General features: G+C 43.2%; 1 protein-coding gene across 1 annotated transcript; it reads right to left on the bottom strand.

Moving 5' to 3' along the window:
• Positions 1 to 13,319: 13,319 nt before the first annotated feature.
• On the bottom strand, positions 13,320 to 17,411 carry LOC134040749 (thioredoxin-interacting protein-like). The gene is made up of 6 exons (XM_062486814.1): positions 16,946 to 17,411; positions 16,410 to 16,485; positions 16,150 to 16,297; positions 15,405 to 15,764; positions 14,791 to 15,093; positions 13,320 to 14,665 (listed from the first exon to the last, which is right to left on the bottom strand). The coding sequence occupies exons 1-6, from the start codon at positions 17,199 to 17,201 to the stop codon at positions 14,618 to 14,620; spliced, it is 1,191 nt and encodes a 396-aa protein (XP_062342798.1). The 5' UTR covers positions 17,202 to 17,411; the 3' UTR covers positions 13,320 to 14,617.
• Positions 17,412 to 18,443: the final 1,032 nt, after the last annotated feature.

Here is an 18,443-nt window from a genome sequence, read left to right as displayed (position 1 = left end):
CCATCAGTCATTGTGACCCACCGTCGTATTGCGACAACTTTACCGCATACAAAAACAAAGTGAAGCATTTTCTTTTAACTGTTGGGCTGTCTCAGACCCCTCACATTGCAAAGGTTAAAATTAAATTATTTTTATTTGTTTTTGTATTGGGTAAAATTGGGTAAACACAACGATGGTTCGTTATGAACCTTTTGGTCATGTGACCCGAAGGCAGCACAAGAGTTAAGTAAATAGAGATAATGATGTCCATTTTACTGTAAAGTAACATGAGAATTCAGTGTTAGCCTGTGTCAGGAAATGCAAGATGTCACAGGTTTGGTTGCCTAGCTAAAGGTTATCCTATCCAAATTACACAGAGCAACACGAGCAGGTTTGATTCCCACTTATCACGTGTAGCCCAGCGCTCATCACTAATCAATAAGACTGTCACCAGTCTTGTTGATTGTTGATTACAATAGTAAAACTATAGTATTGAACCCAGAATAACTGAACAGTGGTCGTTTTTCATTGCAAATTTTTAGACCCAGGTCAAGTGCACAGACTTGCACGTGCAATTGTTAGTTTGAACTGTTCAACCCGCTATCCTCAATACTACCCTAATCGCTGGCTGTCGACCACTTGTAGGCCACAGTGATTAGAGACTAATCCGGGCCTAGCGACAAGCAGGCTGGGTGGAGGGTGGATGCAGGTCCCTCCCCCGCCCGCTGCCACAGGTGTGACCACCACACGGTGTCCTTGTTTCTGACACTGGTCCAGAATGAGATTGAGCCAGACCGCATGCTGAGGAACACCTTGAGGACACTCTGATACTTAAGCCTTGGTCGGAACGATTATGCCGTAAGTCAAAAAGAGGATTTAACCTTGGAAAGTGAAGAAAGGTGCGCACGTGGCTTCAGGGGTTAACCCAACATCATGAACAAGGTCGTTATCTCACAGTCGTTTCATTCTCCAGCGAAAAAATGGATGACATGTCAGTCAGAACAGAAGGAAAATATGACAAGGAAGAGGAAACCGTAGTGTTTGGTTTGATGTTGAACAAATGTTCCGTGGTCTCTTGGGAGAGACATGGTGCCCCCCCACCCCCTCCCAAGGGTGCCCGTGTGTATTCAGCTCAGGCTGAAAGTGGTTGCTCACTTCTTCTGCACCCTGAGACTAAAATAGGAGGGAAGAACGTGACCTATCCTTACTGTAATCTTGACTAACTCCACCTTTGCTGATTACCCCAGGTTCCCTGCCTACTGCTCTTGCACTCAGAGAGATGAACAAACCTGACAACAGTTTAACAATCCTTAGTGAAGGCCATAAAGCCATTTCTTGTTAGATTGTGGTGTGGTTTATATACACGTCTGTTCGGGTTGTTAGGGGAGAGATGTGACCTGTCCTCCTTTGCTGAGCCAGGACATTTATTCTACCACAGATTTGGAGCCATGCGTAATGTCTTCTGACTCCCACGAGACAAGGAGCTAACAAGACACTTCCTGTTTTAGTTTCAGCAAGGAACATGATGTGCTGTGTCGTTTCCTCTGCACCCTGAATGTAGGAGGGTCGGACTTAGGCTTCCTCTGTTTGTACGTTTTACAGCTTTCACTTCCCCTGCCCCTGGCTAGTTTGTTACCCTGAGACTGTATGCCTTTATTATTTCAGAAAACAAAGAAGGCATGAAAATGACTCCTGTTTGATAATAATTCAGTTCATTGTTTGGATGAACTTCACTCATGGCGCACAAACAGTGCTCCAACAAAGAACTGGGCCATTTACCTTATTGTGTTTGAAACCATCTATAATGTATTTGCAGTTTGCCCTGCTTTCTGTCTCTTTTTCTCTTTCATGGTAAATGGACTGCATTTATATAGCGCTTTTCTACCTTAGCGGCACTCAAAGCGCTTTACAATGTTTGCCTCTCATTCACCCATTCATACTCTCACTCACACATACCGACAGCAGCGAGCTACCATGCAAGGCGCCGGCCTGCCAATCGGGAGCAACTTGGGGTTCAGAGTCTTGCTCAAGGATACTTCGGCACATGACCTAGGAGGAGTCGGGGATCGAACCGCCAACCTTGCGATTAACAGACAACCCTCTCTACCCCCTGAGCCACAGCCGCTTTCATCCACTATATCATGTGAATAGCCGGAGGAAGATAGCACAAGGACCACTTTGTTGAAGCTCATATGTTGTGTATTCTGATATGGGTGCTTACGAGCCTCTGAAAAATCTCTCCAAGTCCAATAGAGATAGTTGTAAAGGGATTCCCCCTGCTCTCTATGACCAAGGATGTTTGTATTGTCCCAAGAACCGTAAAAAAAACCTGTTGGAAGTGAAAGGTGTCAGAGAGATTATCATATGAATAACAGGCTTTGTATTTTGTGCTTATCACTTCTGTATGCCCTGTAGCTGGTCCCGTCCAGTGCTTTGTGGCTACGCTCACTACAGTAGTTCCATTTGCATATTGAACATTATCTCTGCTCTGGCTATTGACTTCATGTTCGACACAATGACACCTCTGACCATTTACAAAGCCAAACTGAAAATATTCTGCCTTGTGTGTTACTAGAAGCAAATCACCTTACTGCATCAACTCAGCAATCCTGTCTGTCTGTGTACGTGTAAAAACACCCATGACAACACAGACCCAACTAGTTTAGATTATTCTGAAGAAGGAACATAACAATACAATCTCATCTTCAGTCAAAACAGTGCCGTAGTTGTTACAGACCAAGGCCAGTGTGTGTCTAAGAGAGGATTTCCACAGTAGTCTGGAAAACATCTGTTTCTATTGGTGAGTTTAACCCAATCACTGACCTCCACCATGTTGTTGTTGGAACACTGAACAGAACACCAACAATGTTTACCCTCCTGCATCAAACAGAATTGCATGAATATTGCATTCCACAACACAAAGTTATTATAAAATTATTATTCATTAATAATTCAAATCCATTATGGATTCAATGGCTCCCCGTCCTCACCTATGCGGCTGGCTTAAACAGTAAGAGCCAGTCAGTATCATATTATCACCATTTTGTCCTTTTGCCAGTTCGGTGTCAACAAGTTACCAGTGGGACAGCGCAACACCGGCCCAGGCTGAAAGGGAGGGGACTGGGGGAGACACAGCTCAGCAACCCTCCCTTGATTGATGCTGATGCTAAAATTAGTCCAAAGGGAGATTAGCTGTCCCGCTGTACTGTGAGAAGGGCATATTTCTGCAAGGCAGAGAGAGTGAAGTCAGGGGTCCACAGAGAGGGCACCTGCACCATTACGATGCACTTTTCAAAACAACCTCTCTGACGAGAGCCATGAGCCCAGGCCTGGAAACGCACACCCAAGTTGCATGTGCACAAGACAGACCGGAGAGTCAGATAGCACATTCAACCTTGTTTGGCTTTCATTCACTCAAGGTGATTTTTTCACATCCGTGCAGACTTGTGTAATAACATAAGAGAAGGGATAATATGCTTTTGAACGCTTTGCTCAAATGAAGACATAGGGGAGAGAAAATGTGTATAGCAGATAACAGGTTAACGGCTCAGACAGCTTATACAGTACATGTGTCTCAGAAAGAGGAATGTTACGTTTTAGCCTGTAGTCTGACTGAGTCAAATCCATTCGAGGTTATGCCCCACACAAGATGGGGTAACTTCAGGTAAGTTCTTGGTGGAGATCTTGTTTTTCTCTGGGCCTGGTTTGTTGAAGGTGAACCGCACATTCCAATCTCTTCAGCAGAGTGTGGGAGGATGGTGTTTACACAGGCATGTCATGCCCCTCCTTCTCCACCAGCACGTTCACAAAAAACATACTGTACTGAGCCACAGAGAGATGTCTCAGTAAAAATCTCAGTATGATTGATGTCACAATACGAACATTGATGTGGGGTGCATGCCATTATGATCTTAGAACTATGTCGATTTTTCTGGAAAGAAATAAAGGGCCAGAGTTTTTTCATTCCTGTAACATGAATAGTAAGCTATAATATATAGCTCATAGTACACACATAGTAGTAAGTAATGCTAATCAGCTTGTTTGTTCATTATTCTCTCGTAGAGGTTTGTGGATAACATCTCTAGAATCTGTATGTTAAGAGTTTAACATGAAACTATAGATGAATACAATACATTGGAGACAGTGTGCAAGTCCTTTCACATGTTGGACGTGTTTGTTGACATCTGTATTCATGCATTTGTGTGGGTATGCGTGTGTTTGTGTGGACAGGTATGTGTTGGGTAACATCTTGTACACTTGGAGACATGTGACTTTGTGGTGGGAAATATCACCTGACCACATCCTGTTGTCAACTGTCTACTGTGTTCTCCTTCTTCTAATTGGCTGTGCTAGTTATCAAAACAGAAATTTGTATTCACAGTAACTGAGATTATGCGGTGTTATAAACAGTTATTAATTAATGTGCTTATACCATCACCTTTTGAATGATACTCTATTTGTAAGTGTCCACCATGGTGAATATGTAAGGAAAAGGCACTGACTCAGCATGCATATATAAGTTCAGGCCTTATGCGAAAGCCTACATATAGATATAGGCCAATGTAACTGATGCATGTGTGACCTCAGTCATGGACTACATACTATAGGTTACTATCCCAGTTATGCAGACAGCATTTAGTTAACCTACTTTCAGTAAAGGGGAGTCCAAGAATGGCTGAGCCAAGGAGGGGTGAATTAGTGTATTACTGTGACATGTTGTTCACTGGGAACCAGACACCCCAGTGCTTCACAAGCATTATAGAAGTGGCAACAGATAATTGTAGCATTCACTACCAGGCCACCCAGGACAGTTTGTTCTTAATCTTTCATTTTCAAAAGAGACCCTATGTCATCAGAGAGTATGCAGAGCTCGATGACAGAACAAACAAGGTTAGTCATCGGAATTCTTAAAAAAGGTGGGGTCATTGAGAAACCCTTTCCTAAAAATGCTCTGTCTCAACACCAAACACAAAGCCTAAGCTGCCTGTGGGGATCCTTGCATCCCCTCTCTGCATGGTAGGCGCATGTACAGGTCCATCAGCCAATTGTAAAGCGCATGATCGCACAGTGCAGCCAATAGGAACTACTCTCATGATTCATGTTCAGTTAAGAGGGGAATTTGTTCACTGAGTGAAGCGGGAAAGGCAGAACTGAAGGAGAGGACAAGCAGAATGGAAAAGAGAAGCGTCCTGGTTTACAGTTATCATCTCTTCCTATATGTACTGAAATAGGTTATGAATGTAGACTGAGTTCATAAGTATGCCTGTAACAGTCATAATGTTTTCTGATGTTTTATTCAACAAACCCATTTCCACTGAAGCTGATCTTTTTGTCTTAAGAAGCTATCTTATGAAGCAATTACAATTATTTTACAATGCCACACATTTCCTGCGTCGGACAGGAGACGGATAAGAGGCCATATGTTCTTTGGTTAAAGGTAACCTTAAAAGGGCTGTTTGTCTGTGACAACTTTAGTTACCTCATGTCTGTCTACAGTATAAAGGCAAGCATAAATAATTTGTGCATGAGTGATGCACAGCACAGGCAGGCAGGGGAGTCAGGTGGCTGAGCGGTTAGGGAATTGGGCTAGTAATCCAAAGGTTGCTGGTTCGGTTGCTGGTTCGGTTGCTGGTTTGATTCCTGGCTGCGCAAAATGACGTTGTGTCCTTGGGCAAGGCACTTCACCCTACTTGCCTTGGGGAGAATGTCCCTGTACTTACTGTAAGTCGCTCTGGATAAAAGCGTCTGCTAAATGACTAAATGTAAATGTAAATGCATCACAAGTGATAAGATCACAATTCATGTGTTTGAGCCAAGGAACAGTCTCAACCAGACACAGTGCAACAATAACCTCACCAACTACAACATAACATCATTCTGATGATTGGACAGTGCAACAATAAAACAAGATCATATCTTAAGTGTAACAGTGTGAACAGTTGTGTCTGTAGACCAGACAGTGCTACTACAGGATCTCAAATACAACATGCAGGAAAGGTCTGTTTTCACAGGTACCATAAGAAGTAATGTTTCACAGAAGGTAATGTTCTGCTAAGTGCAGTTTAAATTACCCTGGAGGTCATGTGGTTACTTTAAGTTCAAATATAACTTAATTTACTGTGTTTAGCCTACTTATTTGGCCTTGTCTCATGAATGCCCATTGCTACTTTCAATTGTTGATAATGATGTTAATACTTTTCAATAACAGCTTGATAGACCAATCTCAGGTGTACTGTCTATGTTTGGAGAGCAAGGGTGACCTGGTGATTTTCAAAAAAGAGTGGGGGAGGAAAAACAGAGGGTGAGACACAGCCAGAGAGCAGCCACGGAACAGAAGAGGGAATCCAGACCGGAAGAGTGGGTTTGAAGTGCTGGGTGTGGTGATCACGCATGAGACGAATGGCAGGCCTCGTGAACAAGAGATTCAGCCAATAATGTTATGAGTGAGCAAGGGCCTGAGCCTATCAGAGACTCGATGAGAAACCTGAGAACATGGCTTAAGCTGTTATGTGTTTTTATGATATGATATCATTGATGACTCTGAAATAGCACTAGCAGTGAACACTAGGAGGACAAGGATTAAAGGAAATATAAGATAGCTATATTCAGACAAGTAGAACTCGTCTATGTTACCCACATCCAACAGTGTAACATTGCTGTGTCTTTGCAAGAAACAAAGGTTACATGATTTTAGTTCCATGAGATCCATGGAAAGTGAAGAATCATTATAATTCCATTTTCTTGGAAGACAAGCTTCAAATATCTTGGCAATAGACCAGGGCAAGGATATGCGTGTTAGTGTGTGTGTCTGTGTGTCTGTGTGTCTGTGTGTGCATATTTGTCATGCAGTCTTTGAAAGCACAGGCTGTGCTACAGTATAGCCAGGCTCATGCCGGGGAGCAAAGCGAAAAGGCGACGCAGCCAACAAAGCCTTGTTTGGTCAGGGAGGAGAGACTCAGCTCGACCCTGATAGACCCTGATAGACCCAGATAGACCCAGATACCATAGACTCAGCTAGACCCTGATAGACCCGGATAGACTGATAGACTCAGATAGACCCAGATAGACCCAGATAGACTCAGCTAGACCCTGATAGACCCAGATCGACTGATAGACTCAGATAGACCCAGATAGACTCAGCTAGACCCTGATAGACCTGGATAGACTGATAGACTCAGATAGACCCTGATAGACCCTGATAGACCCTGATAGACCCAGATAGACTCAGCTAGACCCTGATAGACCCGGATAGACTGATAGACTCAGATAGACCCTGATAAACCCAGATAGACCCAGCTAGACTCAGATAGACCCTGGTAGACCCTGATAGACCCTGATAGACTCAGATAGACCCAGATAAACCCTGCCATTTCACTGAGAGATGCCTTAACTCAATTAAATTCTGACTTGAATGATCAAGTGGCCATCTAATAACAAATACTATATAGAAATGAATACATAAATGACATTGATACTTACATGTTTAATGTCATATGTTATGTTATTCATCTTTGTGACATAAAATGCTGGTGCACGACAGTGACTCACAGTGTGACCAGCAGTCTAAATTAACCCTTTATTTCTTAATTATCATTACTGAGGACTTCCTTTTTCACCTGTTGATGCAACATCACTCACAACGCAGTTGGCTGAAACCAGTTTTCACAGCGGTTGCCATTCATACCCTGCATGCACAGCTTTTATGATTCATTCCTAAAAATTAAAAAAAACATGACCAGACATGTCACCATCATGCTAAAAAAAGAGTCATCCATTAGAGGCCTTGATCAGATTGTGAAATGAGTCATTAATGCAACAGCTGCTAAAAGCAAAGTGAAGCCAAGATAAGCTTGGAGTGGGAATTTTTCCATGACTGTGAGGGGAATTCTTTGACACTGGGATGAAAAAAACTTTTTATATCAGTCATAACAACACTAAAACTGAAAGTGTGTGAGGGGTTTGTTGGGAAGTCTGTTTTATCGGTCTAAGCAACCAACAACAAATATGAGCAGAAATTAGAGCATGTGTTTTTGTCATTTATAGTTTATTGAAATCTTGCGTTTCTTTACTAGGTTTACAAAAATAACTGGTTTGAACACATTTTCGACAAGAAGATGCCTTAAGGTGATGAGGTTTTTAAGGCTTTGATGACAATTAGTGTGTTTAATGGTCCTGCTTCTTTTTACCTTGGGCCATCGCCTTTAAAACTGTGCAAATGCCAGAGGCTGTCATTATCTCAACAAGCAATGGAAACATGCCAGCCAATAGGAAGTCAAATTACCTGCTCTACACCAATCAAAGCTCTGATATGGAGCACGCACACAGTGTGAGGACCAGGTGGCGTCAACTCTGGCCTCCTGGGATAACAATCTTCTATAAACACTATAATGCTTCACCTTGAAACACTCAATAGTGTTATATTTTTGGATCTAAGATTAGTTCAAATAAAACTTGTTTAAGGAGTGATAGCAGTGTTTGACAGCAGATCGGGCGCAAAATAATAAAACGGATTCAGTCATTTTTTCACTCCAACACAGACAGTTGTGCTGTTATCGTGCTGCCCACATGCAGTTACATGCACATGCAAAATCCATTCACAGCTTCTGGCTGAGTCTTGTTTGTTATACTTTCTCCCAAATCCTTTCTCCATCTTTGCAAGGACTCTTGGGTCCTGGTCCATGGTGGAATTGTGGGAGTATAAATATGCCCAGGCCACAGAGGCCGAGGAGGTAAGAAATCAAATTAGGGTCAACTAATCCTGGGACTTTAATAGGTTAATTGATAGCGTTTCGACTGGCAGGATGCACCAAGATATTCCAATACCTTATAATTACAGAACAGTTAGAGTTGACTGGGCTCACAAGGCATGCACAAACAAATACTTCAGAAAAAGTGTTTGCAATTCATCACTATGAACTAAACACTGCGGATGGCTCATTACCTATTACAGAGAACATGGGCAGCCAGCCAGGAATGTGTTTGCCTTTGGAGTCGCTGTCTCCGCACTGATGCAGTTTTCTTGCTGACCAACTTTTTTACATGGACTTAAGTCCATGAAAGTTAAGTTCCCAAATCTACATAATCAAGGTTCCGTTTATATGACCAGTGAAAAGCTTTTACATGTATACTGAATTTTTTTCTGTTACAGCCTTGTCTTTCCATTGTACTCTTCTGTCAGTCTAACTAGGGGAAAGGGTAAACGGAGGCAGAGATCTTTATCAAGCTCAGTAAGCAGATCCCAGACCAGCTCTGGTTACATCAAGTGTTTGTCCAATTGACCTTATTTACTTCAGCTCTCTGGACTTCGCTGGGCAAAGCAAGTTCCAAAACAAATGTTTCCAGGCAGCATGTTGTCATAACTACTTGATTCTGCGGGATATCATAATGATCTAAGAGGGACGTGGCCGCTGCTGTGATGTTGTTGGAGTGGCAGCAGGTGATGGAAACCGGTCATGTCACCTTTGTTCCACATGGCAGGGCCAGCTTATATAATGCTATAAAAAAAGTAAGTGACACTCTGTATCACCTCACACACTGCCACCTCATACTGCACCTCTGCAGCCAGTCCATATGGCCACGTTCCCGTCCAAGTTTCCAAGTTTCTCACTTTCTCTATCTAAAATGTCGTTTATTGTGTCATATTCATTGGAATATCTGAATAACTGGGTCGTATCAAGTGAACTTGAACTCACCAAAATATGTCAAAGCAATGCAGAAATATTCAGACGTAACATGTCTAAAATTAACTTAAATGCATGACCATATCCGGCAGGGGTGAATCATTTTAAACACAACAACACGGAAGTCCATGGCAGCATGTTCTAAAATGGTGGCCTTACAGGAAACATTCTTTTGGGTGCTGAGAGGAGGTCATAAATACTACATGCAGGGGAGCAGAGGAGGCAATGTTGACCCGGCCTTACTTGGACAACTCTCCTGTTTTGTTTTGATGTCATCACGGCTGTTACCTGGACAGAACCATGGGGGCTGGCCCTAGAGGGGAGAGAGGATGAATAGTAAAGGAGGGAGCCCCACTCTTTGGAAACAGCTGCAGTAGCAGTAAACAACAGTGTTCAGTTACATGGGCAGGGGACACCATTGGGGCTCGCTATGGAGACTGTCCAATTGGACTGTAGTGCCAGTAGTTGGACTATTTATGTAAGTAGCTAATGGAGACCCATAGAAGAAGCTGAAAATAGGAATAGCATGCAAGTTTTGTTTCATGATGATGTGGTATAATTGCAATTACAAATACCCAAAACATATACTTTATACAGGCACTTTCGATAACAGGCCCAGTGATGTGCATGGCCTAGGAGTCCAGATATGGAACGCTAATATTAACCGGTGGATGGTACCAGATAGTCTGCATTGCTTCAGCTGCACTAGGTTAAGAGCCCAACATTAAAGTTAGTCAAAAGAAATTAAGGAAGGAAGCTAGAGAAGGGTTTAGGATGCCCTCACACTTTTTATTCTTAGCCTGGCGGGGCCATCGGTGTGCACAATTGTCACATGCCCTTGTAGTGATGTAACCCGAAGGGATTGGAATTAAAGAACACATTCTTCATAGAGAGCTTGCCCTTCTTTTTCCGTGTCCTCCTAAATCCTCAGGACTACCTTGGAGGCTTTGTATCTGCGATAACTGTGCTCAGACTTCAATATGTCTTAGCAGGACTGCTGAGGGTATGTGAACGACGGACATTTCAACAAACATGATTGTGAATGCAAACATGTTTGCGCCATATAAGCAGGCATCCTCCATAGAAACAGTGTCTGCATTTGACCCTGCACTTGGTGTACTGCATGGCCATTGGCCACCATATTACGTCCATTGCATAATGCTGTTTGCAGCAGACAATGTGTACAGTAACCATAGGTCATGTTTAGGCATTAACATGCTAAACGTTGACAGTGCTGTTGACACTGTCAGACTGAATTTGTCTTTAATATTTTTAGCAATCACGTGGATGTACACAACGTTTATTATTGTGATCAGCCAATAGGGTTGATATCATAGTTGGCTCACAAACTGTTTTGTTCCATGCCAAGGGGAAATACCGGGACAGAGGGCTTCCAGTGCTGTTTCTAAGAACTGGCTCTGGGGTAGAGGTGGGTTTAGGTGACCCCTGCATGTACCACCCACATGTGACCGATGACATCATAGTGGATCTGTGGTTGACCAATCAAGGTTCTGTCAACAGGGATAGTTTCCAGTTGGTGGTGTGGTGGTCCTCATCAGTACGTTCATGGGACATACATGAATGCATGTCGACCATGCTTCTCAAACTTTTCCAGTCAGGTGTTGAATCCTCTTTTAATAGTAACGTAATTCTCAACATGTCTTCCATATATTTACAAAGTCAAATTAATTAATTCCCTTTTTGTTATGTTAATAATGACATTGCAATCACCATTGGAACATAGTTCAGGCTGACTTTCTTTAAATAATTACATCAGTATTTCAAACTATAGCGTTACGCAATATGGCCTATGATGGTGATTCTTTCTGATAAAAAGTATATCCCTTATATTTGCAGGGGTGCAGTTTAATGGGAAACTCTGTCAAAGACACTCCCAGGGCAAGAAGGCACAGACATGATATACGAACACACACATGGACACACCCTTTCCTGTTACAACCATGTTCCGAGATGCAGTGCTTATCATAAAAGATAGTTATACTGGTACTCTTCAGTATCAGTGCTTCATTCAGCATCTATACAGAAAAAACATTCTTCTGAAACTAAATGCAAAAACCACAGAAAGATTAAACTATCATACACTTCAAGGCTAAGAAAAACATTTTATTCATAAGACCATTTCTCCCCATATCAGACAATGTACATGGGTAGTCTTTAGGCCACATACATGTTCATTGGAGTGCAGTTTCAATCGGAAAGAGGTCAGAGATTGGATGAGAGGGACTAGTCATTCTGTGAAACTCCAGGGCATTCTGCTAACAATGTAGCGTGCAATGTTCCAAGTGTGTGCCATCCTGGCATGTAAACCATACCCATCTCCAAGTATAGCAGGTGTGTGTGTACCCCTGGTCTCAATTTGGCTTCCAAATAGTGTTCAGCCTGAAAAGGAGTCATTTGCAACCATGGAGGACACAGCCAAATCGTTATGATATATAATATACATGTGATAATTATTTTATTAAGAACAATCTTCAAAATGTAAAGTGCTGTTTGCAATGCCCAGCCAGAAGATGTACTTTACTGTGACTGTCTAGTCTTCAATCTAGTTTGTGGAAGTACACCCAGTCACTTGGAAAATTGTAACTATTGGGTAAATTGGAGTTGAGAAATTGCTATAGTACATAAGTATCAGCTTTACTGGTTACACAGTAACATCTGTTTTCATGCCATTCACCTAACAGCCTTTCAACACAGCTCATTTTCCTACCTGGAAGATAGGTCATAGTAGCTCTGTTATCTGAAGTGAACGTTTCCACCAAACAAGCTTGACGGCCAGTTTGCCTTTGCCGAGGCCAGGATGGACAAGGGATCATCATTTAATGGGGTTAAATGAGGGGAAGGGAAATGATCATGAACAGTAATGCATGACTGACTTGTAAACCATCGAGCTCAGGGTTCAGTAGCTCCTCTAGTTAACCATTACCTCTGAACAGGCCGACAGCTTTAACCTTGCACACATCTGAGATCATTAGACAATATTGACAATAGGTATGTACATTATATCAAAAGGGTAGTTTTGTTTGAAATGAAAATGAGATTTCTTGAATTCATATGTCTCTGTTCACCAGCGCCCTGAGGAGAGATAGTAGAGGTGACATGACAGACAGGCAGGACTGTGAGTCAGGAACGGGACGCTGCCATGGCACACTGATCCATGTATGGCTGCAGTCTGGAACAGTATGTAAACTGTGCTCTATAGGGATAAACAGATACATGGGATAAGGAAGTACATGAGGTGCACGGTGTCAGACAGAAATGGTGTGAGACAGAACATGCAAAAATGTGATAAAGTTGATAAGTTGTAACTTGAAAAAAGCGATATCCATTTAGTACATCTTAAAGGATAAAAATAGATGGAAGCCAAAGTGGGCAAATACATTCCGCTCTGATCTGAAGTAGAGAAGTGTTAAACATGCTGTTTGGGTGGAGAGAGCATATCTTTCCTCACAGACACACTGAAGAGCAGCAGCAGAGGATTTGATAGCAGAAGCCCCCATGAGAAGACATTTGAAAGCCCTCAGCTGACATCCACGCTGGCCAGATAAGGGCAGAAGCACGTATTTTGGAGAAGACCCCATTTTCGATGGAGAGGTTGTGAAGCTTGCAGAAAGTGATAAGAGAAGATAAGGAAACTATAGGTTTATTTTAACGTTTTATTTTGCCTTATAGAAAACGAACCCATTGGGTCTTATACAAAAAATACTTTCCATCTCAGATATGTAGAAAATAATAAAGAATACATTGCATATTTGCAGTCTTACAGATCAGTCTTAAACAAAAGAGAGGACGAACGAGAAATTTCAGAACGACTGTAGACGTCCCACAGTGAAATGCTGTGTAGGGAAACACAAATTGCTCATACAAAAAGGTGCATTCCTCAATGTCTTCAGGCAAGCTAGGGGTCCAAGCCCAAAAACACTCCTGTTTGGCACTTTGAAGGGTCCATATATTTTGGTCAAGTGACCTAGCCCAATTAGAAACCATTTAAGTCCTTGTTTAACTTTCATCACAATATTGGGTGCTTGTACAAGGATTGTACAGACAAACATACCCCCTTACCAGGAACCATATTCAAAGCAACAAAGAGAAACTAAATTAAATCCAGGAACTTTCCTGTAGGCAGTTATAGAGCAATATGCATCCATAAGTAAGTGCAATACCATACAGGAATACACACAGTTTCAAAAACACTGGTACATAAGCATATACAGACTCTGCATAACCTTGATACTTATGGAACATATTCAACATGCAGTAGTTTTCTAGCACAACAAATATTAGCTTGACATTTCGCTCACAAAAATGTTGCCCCTAACAAGCTGAAGGGTATCATGTTTGGACATTAACTATTCCCAGCAAAAGCCATTGTTCCTGAAATCAATACTATATTTTGAAATATAGGATTCATATGGAATGATTACACCATGATGGACCACCCCAAAAAGCAGTGAGATCATTCCCAATCTGTTGAGGACTGGCCCCTCTGGAAAACTCATGGAGTGATAACATGATTTAGAAATAACAATCAGACCATCTTCATTTCTCAACAATGATCTCTCACCCCACAAACTTTGGATTACTGGAAGGAGCAGCTTATTCATAACGAAGCACACCGCAAGGTTTGCGGCTTTCCTTCGGAGGTGGGAACAGCACCAATTTCAAGGAAGGAAACGAAAAAAGATCAATGTGGGTGGTGTAGCGCGATAAAACAAAAGATGGCTGCCGGTGCGGGTCGGCACCAAAAGCCCCTTGCCACTCAACTGTCACTTCCTCGACTCTCTGCACACCAGGGCTCTGGGACCCATGGCCCCGAGACTTTCCAAAGTCCATCCGAAACCTCTCGCAGACAGTACTGTGGACCTTCCGCTCCTTTTCCAGTGAGCCAAGTGCCTTCGACGTCTCGATATAGTGGACCAGAGTTCTGAAGCGCTGAGAGTTCAGCAGACTTGCAGCATGCGTGCGTTGCCATTGTACTCTTCATCGACCTACGACAAACACAGGAGAAAAAAAAGGACTAGGTCAGACAACACGTTTGGGGAGGAAATAAACGCAGTTCAATAAGCGACGCTCAGGGCACTGATTGACAAACCAATCGGAAAGGGAGTCTCACCTCAGTGTAGGCTGGGGGCGATGGGAACTGGAAGGTGGGCGAGTGCATGAAGATGGGGCTGTCGTCCCCGTCGAAGTCATCCAGCAGGGGCGTGAGGGGCTGGTCCAGGCGGCAGTCGCGGGTGATGTCACAGTAGCTCGGCGGGGCCGAGGGCATCTGCAGGGACACCCAGCTCAGGGAGGCGTTGCTGACGGAGCCGTCCTGGCTGCTCACACTGTTGGTGCGGCTGCCCAGGCCTGCGGTGCCGATGACCAGGGGCAGCTCCAGGATCAGCTTCTCGCTGCCCGGGATGTGAATGTAGATCTGGAGCGAAAGACACAAGCAGGGACAACCTTTAGAATGATTTGAGGTCACTTCCAGGTCTTTGTGCTCTCCCATTAGAACATGCTAAGTGGTCACTTCCTGAGCTATGTCCATTTTGGCTAAGCCTCTTACGCAATGTACTTCCGGGAAGATTTGGAGGGGAGCACGCCACAAGGCTGTCACTTCTACTTTAAATATGTTCCATCCATCTACCATAGAAAACCTTTTTTCCCCCCTCATATAAATAAAAGCCTTTAGGCATCCTGGTAGCCTTTGCTGTACCATCAAGTTAAAGTCACCAAGATGCTCACCATGAGGGCGTACTCCACACGGATGATATTGCAGCCCAGCATGGATGGTTTGATCTTGGGCACTCTGATGCTCTTCCCCTGCCAGGCGTCACACATCCCTGAGATGATATGGTTCCCACGCACCGAAGACAGCTTCTGGCGGAAGACCTTGGTGCGCCCACCAGCCTGGTAGGTGTGCTTGGAGATGATGGCCGCCTTGGGCACCACTATTCTGGAGCAGGTGTTCTCGAACTTGGCGTTGATGCAGATGTCCTCGCCCTCGCAGAAGCCTCGCCTGTCGATCTTGGCGTTAAGGGACACCTGGCCATCTGGGATGAACATGCAGGTGACCTTCTTCTCCTTCATCCCACCTGTGGGAGACTGAAGATGAGAGAAAGGGTGACACCCAGGGTTACTTTCACTGGAATTCTATTCATGTTTGGCATCATATTATTCTGTACTACCATAGCAGGCCTCTGACCTGAATTTCTATCCATTAAGTCTGCTTTGGCCTTGAGAGGCTTTACTAGGAGGACAGCAGCTGAGCAGGATGTGACTCAGGTGCCAGTCCTGAGTCTGTGCCCACGCATGTTACAGGAGCATAATCTCATAATGGCCATATGTGTTTCCATTCCAAAGGCAGTACAGATGGGAGCTCAAATGTGCTCGATTAAAAAGCATTGCCGATCTATCTGGTGTTGTGGTCGATTTCGTGTTGATGGAAGTGATGGATTCGGGATGAGAGAGGCGGGAGTGTGGTGCTCACCAGCAGATCTGGGGTGTTCACATCCAGGGGCTCCTCCACCTCAAAGTGTTTCTTGCACTCCAGGGGCTGCTGAGCAGGTCTCTCCATGAGGGCCTTGACGTAGTACTGGACATAGCCAAACTTGCCCTTGTAGGAAGACACAATCTGCCTGTGGACAGCCATGGAGGTAAAGAAGTTAGAAATTGGGTCACAGAAGCTAATCAGATGACTTTCAGTTAAGGACACCACACAGCAGGGGCTTTATTGCTAGTGAAACTCACCCTTGCTGGGGAAGCTCAAATCCAAACATGTATTCGTACTTGTTGCCAGGTCTCAGAATGACTGATCCATCAGTATCTGTAGACAGGGGGGGGAGATTTATGTTATTCTCTCAACTTTGCCAGACTAGCATACCGTCAGTTCAAGTGTGGGACGGTTGCTAAGCACATCTGTCATGCGTGCTCATGTTACCCACAGCCAACCATAAACTGTTGATAGCTGAACTAGGTAATTTTCCAGTTAATGCTTGACACTTCTGATTGGAAGCCAAAGAAGGCTGACAAATTAACAGACAATCTGTGCTCAAACCCTAGTAAATCCAGCTTCAGTTTAACACTCACCGTCAAGAGACGGTGAGCAGAAGGCGTTTGCAGAATTACAGGATGCAAAGCATATGGTTAACAAACTAGTATCAGTCTTATACTTCCAATGTATAGATATGAGCTGGCTCTAGCTTGCTGTTATCTTGGTCTTAACTCAACAAATATGCACATGTTTATGTACAATCGTATTCATTGTTAATAAAAATCATTCTTACCAGCTGGCTGATCATCCAGATGAACAACTTCCTCGTATCTGAGATACTCGTTCTCCTCGCGGCAGCGTTGTTTTCCTTTGGCATATTCCACTTTCGCGCATCCAATTCCTAGCACTTTCATAGCTGAGACTCTGGTCACCTCGGATACTTCCACAACAACCTTCCCGGCTACTTTATCTCCACTGCAATAAAATGTCTTGGTAGGGTCGTTGAAGACTACCTCAAAGGTCTTCACTCGCTTTGTCATTGCAACCATGATTGCTTTTCCGTAGATATCCAAGTAAAAATGCAAATAAGTCGATCAAGCTAACTATCCCGACTCAAATTCCTTAGTGTATTGATTGACAAAGGAAGGGAGTTTCACTGAATCACAAGTAGGAAGCAATGCAAGAGCTTGCTTTCGTCAGATAGTGTCCTACTGTATTCCTACTCTCATGTTAACTGTACGATGTATTGACATAAAGGGAAGGCGCAGCTTTTATATGAGGAGGCCCAGCCAGTGATTCACTAGGGTTGTTGATCGTTTCAGCTGAGCATGTGGAAGTAGAATGCACAGCATGGCTCAGCGCGTGCACATCACTCTGATTGGCCGAAAAACGTTGTTTGTGTTAACTTTAACCAATCAGCGCCTGGAAGCGACGCGTGAACACCGCGTGGCTGAGAGTATTGAACGAGTGCTCAGCAGCTGTCATGTCGAGGAGGGGGGTGAGTCAGGGGAAGTGCCTATACGCTTGTCTGGAAAACTCGATGAAAACTGAGCCCTTCTGAAAACGCTGGTAGTATTATTTGATCTATACAATAATGTGGCTGCACAATGGAGAGAAGAGACCATCCGTTGGGGAAAGTCGTTTTATATAAGAGTAGAAATAGTGTGATTAAATTTGTATCGGGTAGTCCCATAATCCGGCCATTCATTTAGATGTACATCTAATTTAATCATAACAATCTAACCTACAATCAACTCAGACTCATTGTGTTGTATATCAAACCCCTTATACTCACAACATGGAATATGTCAATTTAACCTAATTATATAGTTGAAACAGTACATCCATGAAAAAAGGCCAATAATCTCAAATCAGAGTTCAAGTGCCATTCAATATCATAAATAGAATACATTTACAGTCCAAAAATTAAACATAGGGACCATAGAGAGAGAGAGGGTGAAGAGATACCATTTAGCGAAAACCTTTTAGAGTAAAACACTTACATCTAGTTGAGTACAGTTTACACTTAGTAAACAACCTCAGAATAAAGAGGGGTCACATTCTGCAGATAACTTTTAAAGATGCATGAAAGGCCAGTTGTGATATATTGCACCTAATACATCAACAGTTCTACTGTTGTGCCAATGGTAGTTTCCACATTGAGTTGATCACCCATACTGTCCGTAGGAATCCGTAGAAGGTGGTCGTTATAGAAAGTTGGAAAACAATTGACGTATGAAATGTGCCCTTCCGAAAACAATAGTCTCTGGATTCTTCTAGGTAATGCTTAA

This window comes from Osmerus eperlanus, chromosome 20 (genome assembly GCF_963692335.1).
Source record: "Osmerus eperlanus chromosome 20, fOsmEpe2.1, whole genome shotgun sequence".
Lineage (NCBI taxonomy): Eukaryota > Metazoa > Chordata > Actinopteri > Osmeriformes > Osmeridae > Osmerus > Osmerus eperlanus.
This window is presented reverse-complemented; position numbering and strand designations above follow the sequence as displayed.

Bases quoted from the DNA above. Each gene is read 5' to 3' on its own strand.
- LOC134040749 (XM_062486814.1), bottom strand. From the start codon at position 17,201: ATGGTTGCAATGACAAAGCGAGTGAAGACCTTTGAGGTAGTCTTCAAC. The intron at 16,486-16,945 runs GTAAGAATGATT...CCCTGTCTACAG, and splicing joins TCTGGATGATCAGCCAGCTG to ATACTGATGGATCAGTCATT. The intron at 15,765-16,149 runs GTGAGCACCACA...TCTCATCTTCAG, and splicing joins TGAACACCCCAGATCTGCTG to TCTCCCACAGGTGGGATGAA.